The sequence below is a fragment of the Ochlerotatus camptorhynchus genome, unplaced genomic scaffold (genome assembly GCF_037179485.1).
Source record: "Ochlerotatus camptorhynchus isolate MF236.1 unplaced genomic scaffold, CSIRO-AGI_Acam_v1.1 ptg000473l, whole genome shotgun sequence".
In the NCBI taxonomy this organism is placed as follows: domain Eukaryota; kingdom Metazoa; phylum Arthropoda; class Insecta; order Diptera; family Culicidae; genus Ochlerotatus; species Ochlerotatus camptorhynchus.
The window spans coordinates 62,058-79,594 of NW_027040959.1; the positions used below are offsets into that span (position 1 = coordinate 62,058).

General features: G+C 37.3%; 1 protein-coding gene across 3 annotated transcripts in view; it reads right to left on the minus strand.

The window, feature by feature from the left end:
* Positions 1-1,843: 1,843 nt before the first annotated feature.
* LOC135712362 (calmodulin) overlaps positions 1,844-17,537 on the minus strand; it is a 78,738-nt gene continuing 63,044 nt past the window's right edge. For all 3 annotated transcript variants that reach the window (XM_065235353.1, XM_065235352.1, XM_065235354.1), the window contains 3 exons: positions 3,750-4,248; positions 3,487-3,690; positions 1,844-3,424 (listed from right to left, as the gene is read on the minus strand). In XM_065235353.1, coding sequence (XP_065091425.1) covers positions 3,267-3,424; positions 3,487-3,690; positions 3,750-4,248 — 861 coding nt within the window. In that variant the 3' untranslated portion in view covers positions 1,844-3,266. The remainder of the gene's footprint in view (positions 3,425-3,486; positions 3,691-3,749; positions 4,249-17,537) is intronic.

Sequence of the window (17,537 nt, forward strand, 5' to 3'; positions counted from 1 at the left end):
GTAGCTTATCGTTCGTTCCGATGCGGCGTGCCAATGTTCCCTTGACTGTAGATCGCTCGTCCCGATGCGATGCTAGTAGATTGTGGAGATTGTGTGGAGATGTAAAGGATAAAGTTTATGTTGTCCTTGTCCGTCGGCATTCCCCCGAAGGCTATTTCGGATCAAAACCACTTTTCACTTTCACTTTCCACAACCAGGACTACCGATTGCGCCATTTATGTTTTACAGGTACTTCGAAGAGTTTTTAAATAAACATCTACTTACTACAATGTACGATACCAGAATGAATTTAATTTAATTTTTCCTTCAATTACATAATGTTTTCCGTACATTCCGTACCTAGCGCTCCTACTCGTGGAATCTGGTGTTGCCATGTTTGTCGTCGTCGTTGTCGATGTTCACCGTCGTTGCGTGTCCTGCTCCGTCAGCGGATTTGGTTGGTGTTATTTGATCACTTGTTAGGGAACATGCATAAATGACGTAGCATTTGAGGGGGGAGGTGGGGGTTTCAGAATTTGTGACCGGCCATGTATTGGATATAGCCAAATACGCTACGAAGGGGGGAGGAGGGGTCTACAATTGATCAAAAATATGCTACGTCATTTATGGATGCTCCCTTACTGGGTGAAGTCTGGAATGATGATGATTGCTATTGTGGGTGTGGTTGGTAATCGTTGCCCTTGTGGTGGCTTTTCAGCGATGTCAATGAGCTCGCTAGCTGTTGTTAGATCCAGTGCAGTTGGAGCTTCTTCTTCTTTTCTTTATTTAACGTCGGTCTCTGTTCCGCAATCTAGTGCCAATCATCGACGGACATCGATTGGCATCATTAACATGCAGTAGCAATTTCAGGTGAAATGGGGCACTAATTTTCGAGATTTATTTAATTGAAAATTCGAGGTGGAAGTGCAGTTATAGCCTACGTGGCGGCCATTTGTGGACTCACAAGGAATTACCTTAAACCGTTCTTACCGTGCACGGTAAAAGCAAGCAGCCACACAGGATGAACATTTTTCACGCTCGCCTTATGCGCCATTAGGGGTGCTCAGGATGCATGAGTGAGTGAGTGAGTGAGTGAGTAAGGGATCGTCCATTAATTATGTCACACTTTTAGGGGGGAGGTTTTAGGAAACTGTGACTAGCCATACAAAAAAAAATTAAGGTCCATACAAAAAATGTGACAAAGGGGGGAGAGAGGGTTGAAAATGGGCCAAATTTGCGTGACATAATGAATGGACCTTCTCTAAGGTTTAGAACTCGTGTCCTAAATTTGGTATGGATTATCGTCTCATTTCTCACTCCTACTTGATGAGCATTTGCCTGGACACTAAGTAAGAAATCATTGCCATGACGGGGAGCCAGGGAGAGCGTTTTCACCTCGAATACCAGAATATAAGAGTGACGGCAGTGTGTTCTCCAAAATTCGGTCAACGGACTCAATATTTTGAGTGAGTTCGGCTGAATTATTTTTTTTAATTTTTTTTTATTATAGTCACTTTAAACACTTTTTGGGTCATTCGTGACTTGTCCGGGGTGAGATTTGAATTTGTGACTTTAGCGTGAGAGGTATGGATGCTAACCACTACGCCGGGGTCGCCCTCAGGCTGAACTTTTATTTTAGTAAACGCCATCTATTGGTTATCTGTGATATCATAGCTGATCTTTGTAATAACGGAGAACCAACCTTGGGCAGTCAATCATGTTCACGCTCACACGGATTTTAGTATATTGCATGTTCCAGTTCAGGATCCCAAGACATGTGATATTCAAATTTCATCAAATGAACTAAACTGACAGTGATACATAGATTCAAGATTTATTATCCAACATTTTATGTACCGTAGTGGCGGGCTTCTTTTGGACTGGACGGGCTACTTTGGAAACTTGCAAATTTGTTGAATAAAATGAAGTTGATTAAAGAATCGATTGAATGTTTATCCACAAATTAACAATGAGACTGCAGTTTACTCCGATTTATAACATCCTCAACTATTATCATTAAGTACTTCCTAGAATTAAGCGGAAAAGCTTACCATCATAGTCTTTTTACTACTTTCCCAAAAAAATTACCCAAAATCGGTGTTAAAACTTGTGATAACATTTACAAGCACCTATCGGGAGCCAGTAAGCATTCATAGTGGACGATATTTCATGTAGAAAATGTTTATAACATTGTTACAGGTAAAGAAAAGACAGGTAATATTTCTCCATATATCAAACCATATCAAACAATTATGATTTTCGAAAAGTTCTGTGAAACTTGCAATTTGACTGATCTTACTATGAAGTTTATACAGGTTGTTTATTTTTGAATGGAGTTTATGATGTCGATTGATTTTGTCAATTTTATTTTCAAAACAGTTAAAATTTGACCACGTGTCCAAAGTAGACCGCCTGTTTACATTTCCGACTGCGGTTTGATGGCTATGTATCGAACATTTTCTACAATCAATCTTGGTTGTTCATATACTTCTCATTACACACCCTAAAACTATTTGAAGTATACCACATCCTAGTATTAACTACTTTATTGATTTCATACGAACCTTTTGCTTACACCAGAAAAGTATCGAAAGAAGCCCACCACGACGGTCTGTTTGAAGATTGTACACTGGCACATACGTACGGAGTGTTAATAAAGTGTAAAAGTTGATGTTTTTACCATGTTCCACTATTTCTTGCACGTTTCGTGCCTTTGCCACGGGACTTGCGACTGTGGAAGCCGACTGCACCTCTTTCAACGTAGCCCAGTATGTTCCGTTTCAAGCATTACAGATGAAGGTTTTTCTTGTTATTTTTAAAAATTTTGCTTGCTTACTTGACTAATAGTTAATTTAAAAACAGTTAAAGATTGCAAAAATCTGAAGTTTAAAAAATTTGACCTTACAACATTGATAGCTTTTGCTCAAATATTTCTAACTTATGTTTAGTATTCTTTTTAGCACAACGGTAGGTGTCTGTAACAAGTTGAAAGATGCGTTATTCAAAATATTGCGTGTTTTTGGATTAATGTTGTTTTTCTGATTGGTTTTAATATTCTTGATATGTGTTTATACTTTTACGTGGATAGATTCAGTTAGTGTTTGATAATCTATGTTTTTAAATACTTTGTATTTTTATCGGTTGTGTTAGCGTATGGAGAAAGTACAATAGTGAATAAGCGAGATATTTACTCAATATTCAGAAACTTTTGGATAACAATGTCCATTTTGTAGTTTGTCAAAACTTTGATAGGAATACGATTCGTTGGCGTTTGATTTCTATGGTGCTTAGTTGTGCACTTCGCAGGATAGAGAGTGGGGTGAAACGGCTTCTTCTTCGTCATCATTTTCCTGCGAATCCTCTGGTTCGCCCAGAGCGTGTACAAATTCGTAGAAATCGATCCGTCCATCGCCATCGACGTCCACTTCTTTGATCATATCTTCGACTGAAATGTAGAAATCAGTTTTTCAATATGTTGGTTTAGTTTAGTTATGTAGAGCTACTCACTGTCTTCCTCATCCAGATCTTCACCTAAGCACTGAAGAACCGCTCGTAGATCGGAAGCCGTTATGTAACCCCGGTTGTGTTTGTCAAAGACACGGAAGGCATCCCGTAGTTCTCGTTCCTCCTGGTCGGCCGATGTTTCCGCCACAGTATCCGTCATATTGGACATGATATCGACAAACTCTTCGAAACTCACGTTTCCATCACCTGTAAGAATCGTTCTATAAATTCTATACTTTATATATTTTCAGTTTAATGAACCCTACCATCTACATCAATCTCCTGCAGCATTTCTTGTAGCTCTTCCACGCGCGCAAACTGCCCAAGTGACCTCATCACAGTTCCCAGCTCCTCCTTTGTAATCGAACCGTCGTTATCCTTGTCGAACAGCCGGAACGCCTCCCGAAACTCTTTCATCTGATTTTTTGAAATAAACCTCCTGTTCAAACTGTAGTTGAAATTGCTGGAGGTGATCGAATCGGAAGTGTGGGAACGGCGTGTTTTGGGGTGCGTTCCGGTTGTGGTTCCCCCCTCGACGAATACGTTTCCATCAATGCTGGAAGACTCGCTGGCCAGTTGGTTGGGGTTGTCCTCCTGTTGACGGGGCATACTTCGATTGCTGGCTGCGGAGCTGACACTGAAGTCCGAGGTGGTTCCTCCCAATCGTTGGGCTGGATAGTTGTTGCTGTGGTCGCTCTGGGTGTTCTGGCTTGATTCTGGCTCGTTATGCTGCTGCGGTGCGTCTGGATCGTTGGTTTGCCGGGTCTGGTAAATATATGAATTGGGATAATAATTAGTTACATGGCCCTTCTGCGGATTCGAATATTCGAATGACGAATTCATTGGACATGGGTAGTAATCGGATAACGGATCTTTCATAATATTTTGATCAAATTAGATAGTTGAAAGCGATATTGTCACACTCAGTATTATCCTGGAGCAGGTCAACGAATTCCGAGAGTTCCGTGTATTGACTACGAATGTGCTTTCGATCGACATAACCACGAAAATCTGTGACGCGCTTTGAGTCGCAAGGGAGTCATAGATAAAATCATCGATCTCATCGTAGCGCGATACGAGGCTTTAACGTGCGGAGTCCTGCAAAACTGAGCCTGGTGCGACCCTACCTGGGTAGTCGCTGGTGTGAAGAAGAATACACACTATTACAGCTACTGAGCTATTTCTTTTTTATCGTAAATGATCCTAGCAGAGCAGCACATTTATCGCTGAACAAGTGTGATTACTTATATGCAGTCACAATCAATTTGCAGTAACTTATTTCGATGGAAGAGTGCTGTTTGATACGAGATCATGTTCTAAACCGTGGGTTTGGCAGCCTAGTACTATAGACAGGGTGGCCACAGAACCGGGAAAACCGGGAAAATGCCGGGAATTTTAAAATGACCGGGAAAACCGAAAAAAAAAACTGGAAATTCCGATACAAATTCGGGAAAATCAGGCGCTGGTTTGCGTTTGACAGAAAATTGGTTCATAAAAGTCCCCCTATTGTCTCCTCTTCATCTTAGAGACAAACGAAAGAAAAGGCATAATGAAAAAGACTGCGATCTAACGATTGTCGAGTTCAAGAATGTTTACAACAGGGCAGTGTTGGGAAAATATCAAAAAATCAAATCTCACCAACGCCCAAGATCACGCTTGATTTTCGTAGACAAAAATCAATAAGCAAACCACTGCGGTTGATTTTGCAAGCTGTGATATCGCAGCTCGGAATATCAAGCTAACAAAACTCACCAACTGCAAATCTCACCAAACTGTGGTGAGATTGAGTTTAATGATTTTTGCTTTACACTCGAATGCAACTGAAACTTCCATAACGGCTTGCAGCAGTCCCTTCGCGTCTGCCATCGGTGAAGATTAAAAAGAGATAGCAAACTATGCTTTCTCTTTCTAAAAAACGATGTGCAATCGAATCATTTTTGTGTCGAGTCAACTCTCAGCTTGATTTTTGCACATTGTGAATAGTCTCGCAATATCAAAGGAGCTTGTAAAATCAATATCAAGCATGATATTTTGTTCCAATATCACGCATGAGAGCGGAAAAATATCGATTGATTTCTGATTTTGCCAACACTGCAACTGGGAATCTATTTTCTTGTATTTTGACAGTCGACTGTGTTGTCCATAATGAAGTAGTTATTGCACGGTTGTTTCCTCGAGAGAAGAAGAACGCGTCACAGACAAAAAAAAGCTAGTTGTCTCCTCTTCTTCTTAGGTTTGCAACGCAGTTCATGTGTATTTTTAACTTAAGACGATCGGCTCCATCGGCTCTTGTCAAAGAAGCTTTTTCGTTCATTTCACGTGTTTTGATCTGCGGACCTCTTTAATTGACTTCAACGCTGAACAAACAAATTTGTAAAGTGTTTTCCGTGCGATTTACTAGTGTAAGTCAACAAATAAGAAGGGTGAAATTTGAGAAAATTACTGGAAACTATCATGACAACAAAATATTCGTCGAGGTATGAAAGGAGTACCCTTGGAGTGCACCGGATCTCAAAGATGTATCTGCAGCAGCGCTGCCATTTATACAGATTTATCTGTATTATACAGATTTTTTAATCTTAATACAGACCCGATACAGAATACAGATTTATCACAGATTTTTAAATTACAATACAGATTTATACAGATTTTTATAAAATGCTTGAGAAAAAAAAATTCAAAATTTATAAAAACAAAATAACTTGCTCGATTTTATCAGAATATTAAAATATCAAATAGTAATGAACTCGTGCACTTTTTTGCATTTAAAACTGCTTATCAGGAAGATAATGAATAGAAACTAAAATCTCCATACATTTTCAAACGGCTTCATATAACTCTTATAAATAAGTACGGACGATATCACAAATGGCGCAATTATATCCCGTATGGTTAGTACGATAGCCCGAATAGGTGGTTAAGCACTTTTTATGGTTATTTTGTATGCACTGTATTTGTAAAACAACAAAACATGATTAATTAAGAAAAAAATCGTCAATTAGCAAATCAAAGTTGGCACTCGTGGAGAATAGAAGAACTATAACAGTGATGATGGTTTCAAAATTTTCCACGGGGAAGTATACGAATGCAATCTTAAAATGCTTTTATTTTGCAAATGGAACATTTTATTTAAATCTGGTTGCTACTACAGTGGTAGAAAAGCTCAAATCTATGCACAGCAAAAAAATAATTTTGATATCACGTCAAAGTGGATGCACTACAATCATGTCGAAAATATGGTGTAATATTACTTGCTAAAAAGGACAAAATTATCATTAATACAATGCATGAACTGACATTACGCTGCTTTTACTGCATTTGTTTATTTATGTGGTCATAAAAATTACATGAAATTTTCGACATGATTGTAGTGCATCCACTTTGACGTGATATCAAAATTATTTTTTTGCTGTGTGTGTACACCTAAAAATCTGAAAAGAAATTAATTTTTCTGTATTATTTGTCTATTGAGTAGTCCTTAAGTTTTCTAGTAACATAGCATCAACCAGATTTAAATAAAATGCTCCATTTGCAAAATAAAAGCATTTTAAGATTGCACTCGTATACCTCACCGTGTAAAATTTTTAAACCATCATCACTCTCATAGTTCTTCTATTTTCCACGAGTGCCAACTTTGATTTGCCAATACAGAAAATACAGATTTTTTAATAGAGTGGATACAGATTTTTTTATAAAACCACCTGGCAGCTCTGATCTGCAGCACGGTGCACCTGGTTCAATAAATCATTCAAAATTGATACGATGGTGCGAGTGGCTTTTGGTAGTCACGAAAAAAGCAAAGGGCACCAGCATCAAACTACAACGTATCGCACAAATGTGCCGATAAACAATTTGTTGAGAATGGAGGGTACGACGACAAATATAAAAATTCAACTCACGGAACTCTGCAGGACAATCTATGTGAGATTGAACAACATCCGATGTGATGGAAGCCATAGTGACATTCCTACAAACCTCCAGATGGTCAAGATCAATTAGTTTACAAGGATCTTCATAACTGGGGAAATTATATGGATCCAGAGCAAAGCGACTTATGTTGGATAGCTTCTACTTGCTGTATGCGGTTCTGATGATACCACAACTGTATAATTAAATGTAGAGCGAACTAAGGAACAATACAGGGTCTTCAGACAGTGAATATCCGAGAATTCTTTTCAGCATGTAAAATAAAGCCCAGGAATTTAGAAACTTCGGAGGTTATATATGACGGATTTCACGCCAACTCATCCAGTGGTTGGCAGCACCCTCTCAGAACCTTATGGAACTTTGTGGGTGTGGAGACTTAGCAATTTTAAGCAACTTTGCGTACTTATTTTTTTCAAAATTTATCTCGCCTAACATTTGATAAGGGTCAAAGTTTTTTGTCGATTTTTTTTTTCAAATCGATATAGCTTAAAAATGACAAGCCCTACAAAAAAGTGATGTATGGCGAACTTTTAGCAAATAATCTGAAATTTTATAAAATAATTTAAATAAAATAAAAAATCGGTTTCTACACTCTAAAAAAATATATTTAAAAATTAAAAGTCATTTTCCCAAAAATGGTACCCCTCAGATTTGCTTGATATTTTTTCTCATGAAAGGCAATATAATTACCTAACTTTTCTTCATACATCGCAAAGTGGGCGCTTTTAAGGAAAAAAAGTTGTTCGAACAACAACTTTTTCATGTTAATTTTTTTTTAGCGTGTTTCACTCAAAGTCGAATAGTACTACGCGCACAACCTTATTAAAATTCGATTAAACTTTATGGGTATACTTTTCGATAATCTGGGTGAAATCTAGCCTAACATTTGAAAAGGGTACAGAGAAGTTACCTGCAAATCGTCCAATAAGAGTTCAGAACAAAACGTTCTAATGAGGAACAGCCATCTCAGCATGGTTTGCACTTTCCTGTGATGGATTGTATTATAATATATGCATACACTCTATCCAACTTCTATAAAACCACCCTCAAATTGTTCCAAATCAACAGGTAAACTAAGTAAAAATCACTTAGTATGTTTTATTCATGAAAAGATTTCAATTCATGTATTTGTGATTAATTTAATTAGAAAAATAATCATTCATTTATTTTTATGTATTAGGTGTGTCCATTAGTAAGCAATATGCATATATGTTTATACCTCATCTCTCAAGTGAATACATATAATAGCGCAGGTAACTTAACGATTATTTAAGGCATGCCTAAAATAATCGTTAAGTTACCTGCTATATAGCAGTTATATAACAACGCAGGTAGTCACATGAGAGATATAAGGTATAAACTTAAAGCACCGCAGTCTGTTTCTACCGACATAATCTAATATTTAAGTTTGGTGATATCACAACAATGCTCATAGTTGCTGTAGTGCATAGTTGTTGAAAGTGTAGTGCTGCATAGTTGTTGAAACGAAAAAGTGTTTATATATACAACAATGGAAAAATCTGCTGAATTGATTATTAAAAGGGTGCAATGTAGTGCCAACATAAACAATCCCAATTGCAGCCGCAATAATTTACGTAATTATTATCATAGAGAAAATACATTCATGGGGCTTTGATCATCAATTGGATGTAACAATGCGTATTTGTGAATCGTGTCGTGGAATTTTAGTGCACAATAGGACACCTCTCCCGAAAAAGAGGCGATCGGATGGAAAAGAATCAAGCCATGCTCGGAAGTTTGAAGAGCCGCAACCATCAACAAGTCATCAGCAATCAGAACCTATTTCTCAAAACATAATTTCTACTAAGCGATTTTCACATTCAAAGGAAACTCCGAAAAATTTCACTCTGTTTCCGATAGACTAATAATCAATGAAAAACTCAAATTATGTATGGAGAATTATAGGAAAATAAATTATGCACTAAACAAAAACACTAGAGTTTTCATTTATTAAAACACCATTCGAAATGCAGGAAAATCCTCTGTATTAGGCCCTTTCAAATGTTAGGCTAGATTTTTGTTTTAAGCACGCCCAGATTATCAAAAGGTCAAAATCTTTATGCTCATTAAGTTTCAACGGATTTTAATAAGGTTGTGCGCGTATTACTATTCGACTTTGAGTGAAACACGCTAAAAAAAAATTAACATGAAAAAGTTGTTGTTCGAACAACTTTTTTTCCTTAAAAGCGCCCACTTTGCGATGTATGAAGAAAAGTTAGGTAATTATATTGCCTTTCATGAGAAAAAATATCAAGCAAATCTGAGGGGTACCATTTTTGGGAAAATGACTTTTAATTTTTAAATATATTTTTTTAGAGTGTAGAAACCAATTTTTTAATTTATTTAAATTTTTTTTATAAAATTTCAGATTATTTGCTAAAAGTTCGCCATACATCACTATTTTGTAGGGCTTGTCATTTTTAAGCTATATCGATTTGAAAAAAAATCGACAAAAAACTTTGACCCTTATCAAATGTTAGGCGAGATAAATTTTGAAAAAAATAAGTACTCAAAGTTGCTTAAAATTGCTAAGTCTCCACACCCACAAAGTTTCATAAGGTTCTGAGAGGGTGCTGCCAACTCCGAAGACGAGTTGGCGTGAAATCCGTCATATCCTACATGGTCTTTAAAAGTAAGATTCGAATCTAAGAGAACACCTAAATCCTTAGCTGTAGATTCTCTCTTTAGAGATGGTTCGGCAATAGTGCAATCAAATGAAATGATGGAGTGTTTACGTCCAAAGGAAATTAATGAGCATTTGTTAACATTCAATCTCATACGATTACTTGCGCACCATTTGGCACAAAGGTCATGTTCTTTCTAAAGAAAATATGCATCTTCTTGACAGGTTATTTTTATTGAATCATTGTATTAAAAAATAACGACATCCTTTAAAAGCATATCGAGATTGCAGACATAGAAATCAATTGATTATTTCAGCAAAAACTCTTTTAAGATTTTGGGACCTAAAGTTTTCAAGATTCCTGTTGGAGACCCCGGCGTAGTGGTTAACATCCATTAAAGTGACTATAACAAAAGTTTTTAAGATTCCAATACACGGATTTTATACAGACTTGCAGAAATTTTTCCGTCAATGGAACTTTCTGAAATATTCGGACTTTGAAAAGAAACAAAAGAAAGTGCATGTTTGTGCAAACGTCCACTACGTGTGGTACTACCCTACCAGCTGTGCATTGTATTGTGTCCTATACATTATCAATAAATAATAGTAGTTCTACCTCCGCCATGGCAGGACGGTCAGTAATTCGATCGTGTTTTATTATGTCTAACCATCCGTAATACACAACGTAGGGAAGTTCTGCCCGTGCGCGATCAGTGCATTTTAAATCATTCCAGAAGATTCTGGGCTTGAGAATATTTCCAGGGTGGTAACTACCTGGAAATACTGGAAATCCTGGAATGATCAGCGAATTTAACTATTAGTACTATTGAGTTGTTGAATGCTATTTTTTAGTTTGTTGATGAATTATATTTTCAAGTCCCAGAGTCTTAAAAGTCCATGATTGTATATAATACTTAAAATCAAATTGCTAAAAATGTCCTAAAATGTAATATAAGTTTGAGCCTCAAAATTATTAAGGATTGTTCTTAGTCACAACTAAGGGCCATCCACCGGATTTAAGATCTGGGGCGTCCGGTGCTTATGGGGCTCCCATATTATCTGCTTTCAATGTTTCAATTTCAAATGCGTGACTCCTACCATCTTGGTATGAAAAAAACATGATATTTGTTTTAAAAAATAGTAAGAAAATCAAATAAAGATATGTAATCTACGTTTCGCCATAAAAAAACTAATTTAACTACTAATTTAGGGCTATCGTTAAGCCGAAACTATCTTATGGAAACTACCATATTTGAATCCATCGGTAATACAGAAGTAGCTCAGTACACTATCTTTACTTGCACGACACCATGATTCTAGTACCACGGAATGTTAAAATTCGCAATATGTTGAAGCATATTAATCGTAATTTATCAATCCACTCGTCAAAAACTCTGTTCGATTGGACTGTCTAAGAACCATCACTATCATTAAAACATATTGTTAAATTTTTCTAAGACAGTAAACACTACACTCAAAATGTTATTGTTACGTGAAAAATCACGCAGAGTCTCACATTTTCCTCTTCTGTCAATTGTACGTGGATTGGGATTTTTCATTTGCAATTATTTAACGTACCTATGTTTCTTTATAGTTTAGCTGAACGGTGGACGGCAAGGACTACGAAGGTTTTGAATTGGAGTTTTAACGCCTTATCATTTGCAGTCATGATTATCATATTCCCTTATATGGGTTGTTCGTGTTCTCGATCGGATTTTATTACAATTCCTATATTTTCAGATGTGAATAGTAATCAAGCGAATAAAATAATTTGTTTTTTTTTTCATGATACATACATACATTATTTCAAACGAACCGGAAACAAAAGTATCGGAAACCGCCATGAATTTCTTCACAAGAATCACGTAACTTCTACGTGTTAGTCCAGTGACGATGAAGTGTATTGAAATGAGTTCTTCCATATGTGTATCACGTAGCCCTTACGCGAAAAGTGCGATGAAAAAAAATATGTATGTTTTCACGTAGCATTGAAGTGAAGATTATTTTTAGTATAGGTTCCAGGCAACCTGTGCACTACCCTAGCAAAGCTGGAGATAAAATTGAATTCAAAATTTGCTGTTATTATGTAACTTATTTTGAATACAGTTGATCTAATTTTAGTTGACTTAACGGTTAACACAGCAAAAATGCGAGCAAAATTTTACACCGTTGAAGCAAACGGAAAACTAATCCTGCTTTCAATTTAATCAATTTGATTACTGATTTTGCATTCATAATGTTCAACTGAATACGGGCCTGGCGTAAACCCATGCTTCTCACGCTGAAAGAATTGAGCTCAAATCTCACCCCGGGCAAGTCACGAATGTCATAAAGTGTGTTAAACAAAACAAATAAACAATAATCATTAGTTGAACGACAGATGAACTTAAATTAAATTTTAAACAAGACGTTAACAGCAGAATTTAAAGATAAGTTGCTTTCATTTAAAAAAATCTTCACTGCATAAAGAAAGCACAATATGATATCAGACTAATGTCGCGACAATTGAAATCAAAATGAGTGTTCTTTATGATAGGAACTGCAAACTTTAGTATCGATTTGCATTCATTTTCTTAACCGACTTTGCTCGGGTAGGGTGCCAATAAAATGTATGGGAAAAAATAAACCATCGAATTTTTGAAACGGCCTACATCAAACATGTTCATTGTCTCGAAAAAAGACCCTATGCAAAATTTGGGCTCAATCGAACATGATTTAGAAGTGCCACAAAGCGGTTTAATGTTTGAACTTATTTCATCTACCAAATATCCCAAGGTACATGAAATTTCGTCGAAATCTAGTGCAATCTGTAAAAAAAAAAACGTTTTTGTTAAACATTTGGCATAATAAAAATCTATTTCAGAAATTGACTTGCAATATTTTTTACATGAACAAAGTTCAAACTTTTACCGCTTTAAATCTTGTCCGAGTGAGCCCAAATTTTATATAGGGGCTTTTTTCGAGCCAGTAAATATTTTGATTACGGCCCGCTTAAAAAAAATCGTTGGCGCCCTACTGTGCTCGACATAGGTGCAAATAATATAATATTATGCATTTAGGTTTTTATAGATTTTCTGTTCACATTATACACACTTAGAAAATAATACCGAACTGGGTTTAATTTTTTACCGAACCACATCGGTTACCAGCGAGCAACCGAATAATTGGGTTATAATAATTTTTTCAAGCTTATTTTTCTAGTTCAATTCGAATTTTGGTTGCAATAGGATACATTTTACAGATTGAAATAAAGGCTGAACCGAAAAGTACGGCAAAGCAGCGATATTCACGAGTTCGATACGCGAAAACCGAGAAAACTTCAAAAATTGGATCTAATCTTCGCTAAACATTCTTAAACGCCAAACAGTTCAACTTCGCGATGAAATTCGTTTTTTTTTATCGAAGTCGAATAAACCAATTTTCGAATACATAGTCTTGTTTGTCACGAAAATCTGTTTTTTTTTGTCCGCAGCTGCAAGTACCTTGCCAGATCATAAGCTTTCTTGCTAATTTGCTAATACCGACTTCTTCTGGCTTAAAGTGGACGATAAGGATGTGAACGATATGTGGTTCCAACAGGACGCTGCAACGTGCCACACAGCGCACGAAGCAATCGATATTCTGCATGAGAGATTTCCGGGCATCGTGTGATTTAACCCCGCTACACTTTTTCTTGTGGGGTTATTTGAAGTTGCCAATAAGTCGTAAATCACCGATGCCCTCAAAACCAACAATACTCAAGCCATCAACGAGATTCAGCCCGATTTATGTGCCAGAGTCATGGAAAATTAGACCTCTCGGATGCACGCCACCAAGCGAAGCTGAGGCGGCCATTTGAGCGATGTCGTATTCCATTCATAATGATATTGATTCACCTTTCAATCGAAAAATAAATCTCGTCAATACCTCACTCACAGTTTGTTTTATTCAAGTTTAAATATAGGAAATTCTTAATGGAAAACCCTTTATTTGACGTGCACATACTTAATATGTGTACACATACAAGCCATGTGTGACCACACATAATATTCATTTGACACATAAAGGGTGTATTCGATAAAAATGGCACACCGAAAATCTTCTGTAACTTTTGAATGATTGAGCACTCAGTCAATAGCTCAGTCAGCACGTTTATTCTTTCGTGATGGTATCCAATACTTGTTTTGAATGGCTGAGCGTACATTTTCTATGGAAAAATGCCTCAATTACATGCTGTGTGAGCGAAGCAAGCGGTGTGAGTCGCCTGTTCGTGAGTGACTGAATATTTTTGTTGGCTCTTTCATTGCCTAGTCCTTTACCGTACAAACCGTACAAACGGTCTACACAGAGCAATGGATTGAATAGTGCTGTGCTTTCGCACTCAGCCTAAGCAGTCAATAATTTTACGCTCTGGTTCCAGTCATGTCGTCGAAACAAGAAATTGTCCGTGAAAAAAACCAGAGGTCTCACCGATGGATCGCTAAAAAGCTTGGAATTGCAAATACAACTGTGTCTCGTATGATAAGAACCTTCAAGGAGCGTCTGAGTGCCCGAAGGAAGGAAGGGATTGGTCGTAAAAGTGGTCCAATGGACAGTAAAATGGTCAGGAAAGTGGTGCAACAGTTCAAGAACCGTCCAAATATGTCAATTCGAGATGTCGCTAAAAAGTCCAAGGTTTCAGTCGGTTTCGTGCAGAAAACCATGAAGCGTGCTGGGTTACATATTTACAAGGTGCAAAAAGCCCCCAACCGGAAGGAAACTAGACGAAGTGGCTCACCAAATCGTGTTGCATCGTGATGAATGACGAAACTTACGTCAAGGCCGACTATCAAAAGATCGCTTTTATGTTAAATCGTTTCGGTGTCTTCTACGCATTTTTTCCTTTGTTCACTGAACTACTGTTCTCTAACCAAACGGCCTTGATCCCCTGTACAACTTTGCCGAAGACAGTAACCTTGCATATGGTCAGGACGTGATATTCTATGTGGCCAACCTTATCCGCATGCTTTTTTTTTACTTTTTTTGATACGAACATCAATGTAATAAGGGATATTACTCTAAAGATTCACTTAATTCATCGCTGAAATGTTACATAGTTTTTTTTTTACATTAAGCTTAAGATGGTCGTCTTACCCGCACAGCGGGGTAGTGTACCCGGTAGAGTGACCAAACCTCTAGTATGGCGTTTGCAGTCTTGGAAAAAATTGCTCAGTTTATTAAGGGTCAACTTTTGGTGTTTTCTGATTAGTTCGTATTCCTGCCGTATAGGAAGCGCTAGAGCGTCCTAGAAGGATGTTTTCTTCGGCAAAGTTGTGCATTTTATAGTTCTGAGAAATGTTTTTCAAAACCTCAAAGACTTATGACTTACCCAAAGTGAGCAAGCCGAAGCCGTGTCCGAATGCAGGACATATAGGGAATGGGAAGGAATGTGTTAACGTGATACTCGCGAGAGGAAACCCAGAAGTCCTCTGCGCTTCCACGAGAAATCACTGGAATGTTGGATGTGGGGAAAGGTTTGCAGCAGGGATCGTTTTGGTAAATCAATGCTGATAATTACGTACCTTAAACACTAATGGATATGAAGTCTAAATAGATACAAGGAAATATCGTACCGAAGGAATCAAGTGGACCTGCAACAAGCTGCCTCGTAGTGCTTTCATATACTGTCCACAAATCTTCCTTCTTCTTGACGTAATAGTACTAGCCGTAGACGGTCCACGGGGATCTACATGAAATGGTCCATACTCTTTTCGTATTTATTTGAAATACCCCTACTTCACTTCTGATGAAGTTTCTAGTTCGTTGATTGACCATTCTTGAAATTCGATTTTAGTGGCGATTCAGAAACGAGCAATTGGTTCTTGAGCTATCCACGGATGATATTCGACAGATCAGCATCTGAATAGCTTTATAAAAACACAACACGGAGAAATCGAACCTTACGTTCGTTCACACGCAAAATATAAATAATGGCAATAACTCAAATTAGCGCAAAAAGAAGGAAGTTTTTTATGGGAGTGCCCGTAAAAAAAGAACCACAGAGGTACAATGAAATGTATTGTAACCATACAATATAATTTATTGCATTTACAATAAATCGTATTGTCCACAACGATAAAATAACCATAGGATTTATTGTTTCCACAATAGGATCTATGGTAATTTGGATAATCTACAATAGGGTTGTTATGTATCTTAACCATAAAAAAAAACTCTTTTTCTGGAACAAACTTGAGCCATTTATCATTAATTTTATTGTTTTACTTTTGTTGAAAATTCAAACTATATGGTACGTATCGTAATTCTATTGTAATAACAATATTTTAAATTTACTTGCATGATATACATACAATAGATAGAAATAGATTTTGTTGTGTATGTATAATATTTTATGGTAATTGTATGGTTATTTTTTCCGGGTGGTTAGCGTAAGCCTAGTTAGATATTTAAATAGGTCTTTTTAATGCACCACCAACGTAGAGTGCGCCACGCGAGTTCGAGAAGAAACGTCAACCAAACCGTTGTGTTTTCGAAAGAAATTGATCGAAAGTGTACCAAAAGTGCTTCTGAACGTGTTTCGCAGTTGGGAGTGGTGAAATTCGTAAATTCGCGGTTTATGCTCAGTGAAAATTCCGTATCACAAAATTGCTCACCGAGTTCCCTTTTTTTGCCGTTCGACGATGACAGGCATGCGAGAAAAAAATAAGCATCGGGAATGTGCTTCCGGAGTATTGATTTGGTGAGTACGTTCCAGTTGAAGATTGTTCTTATACATATCTCGATTGCATTTTCGAGGGGACGTCCGGAGAGCTTTGATATTTAGGCGTTGTTGCTTTTGCGGGCAGACGAGTTGGTCGCTGGTAAGGGCCAGTAAGTGCTGCCAGCAGATGAATCAAGAGGTATTCGAAACAAAATTGGTAAGAAATGTCCATTCAAATCAATTTAATACAGTTGATTAAATTTCAAAACTATATACGTGCCAGATTTGGAAATAATATTTTTTTAATCTGGAAGTGTGTTTATGATACCATTAACCATTTGATAAAGGTAGAGTTAACATGCGGGGCTTATTGTAAGTAAAAGTGACCTCGGAGTGGTCGTGAATTACCAGGCATTCTGAAATGGGTCACTGGAGCTGCAATAGAGCTAACACCTTCTAACTCCCGGACTAAACCTGCTTTAATTTAAGGGTAATAAAAAGCAGTTTTCTTCCACAATAACACTGCCGGACAGTGGGGGTTAGATTGCACACACACACACACACACACACACACACACACACACACACACACACACACACACACACACACACACACACACACACACACACACACACACACACACACACACACACACACACACACACACACACACACACACACACACACACACACACACACACACACACACACACACACACACACACACACACACACACACACACACACACACACACACACACACACACACACACACACACACACACACACACACACACACACAC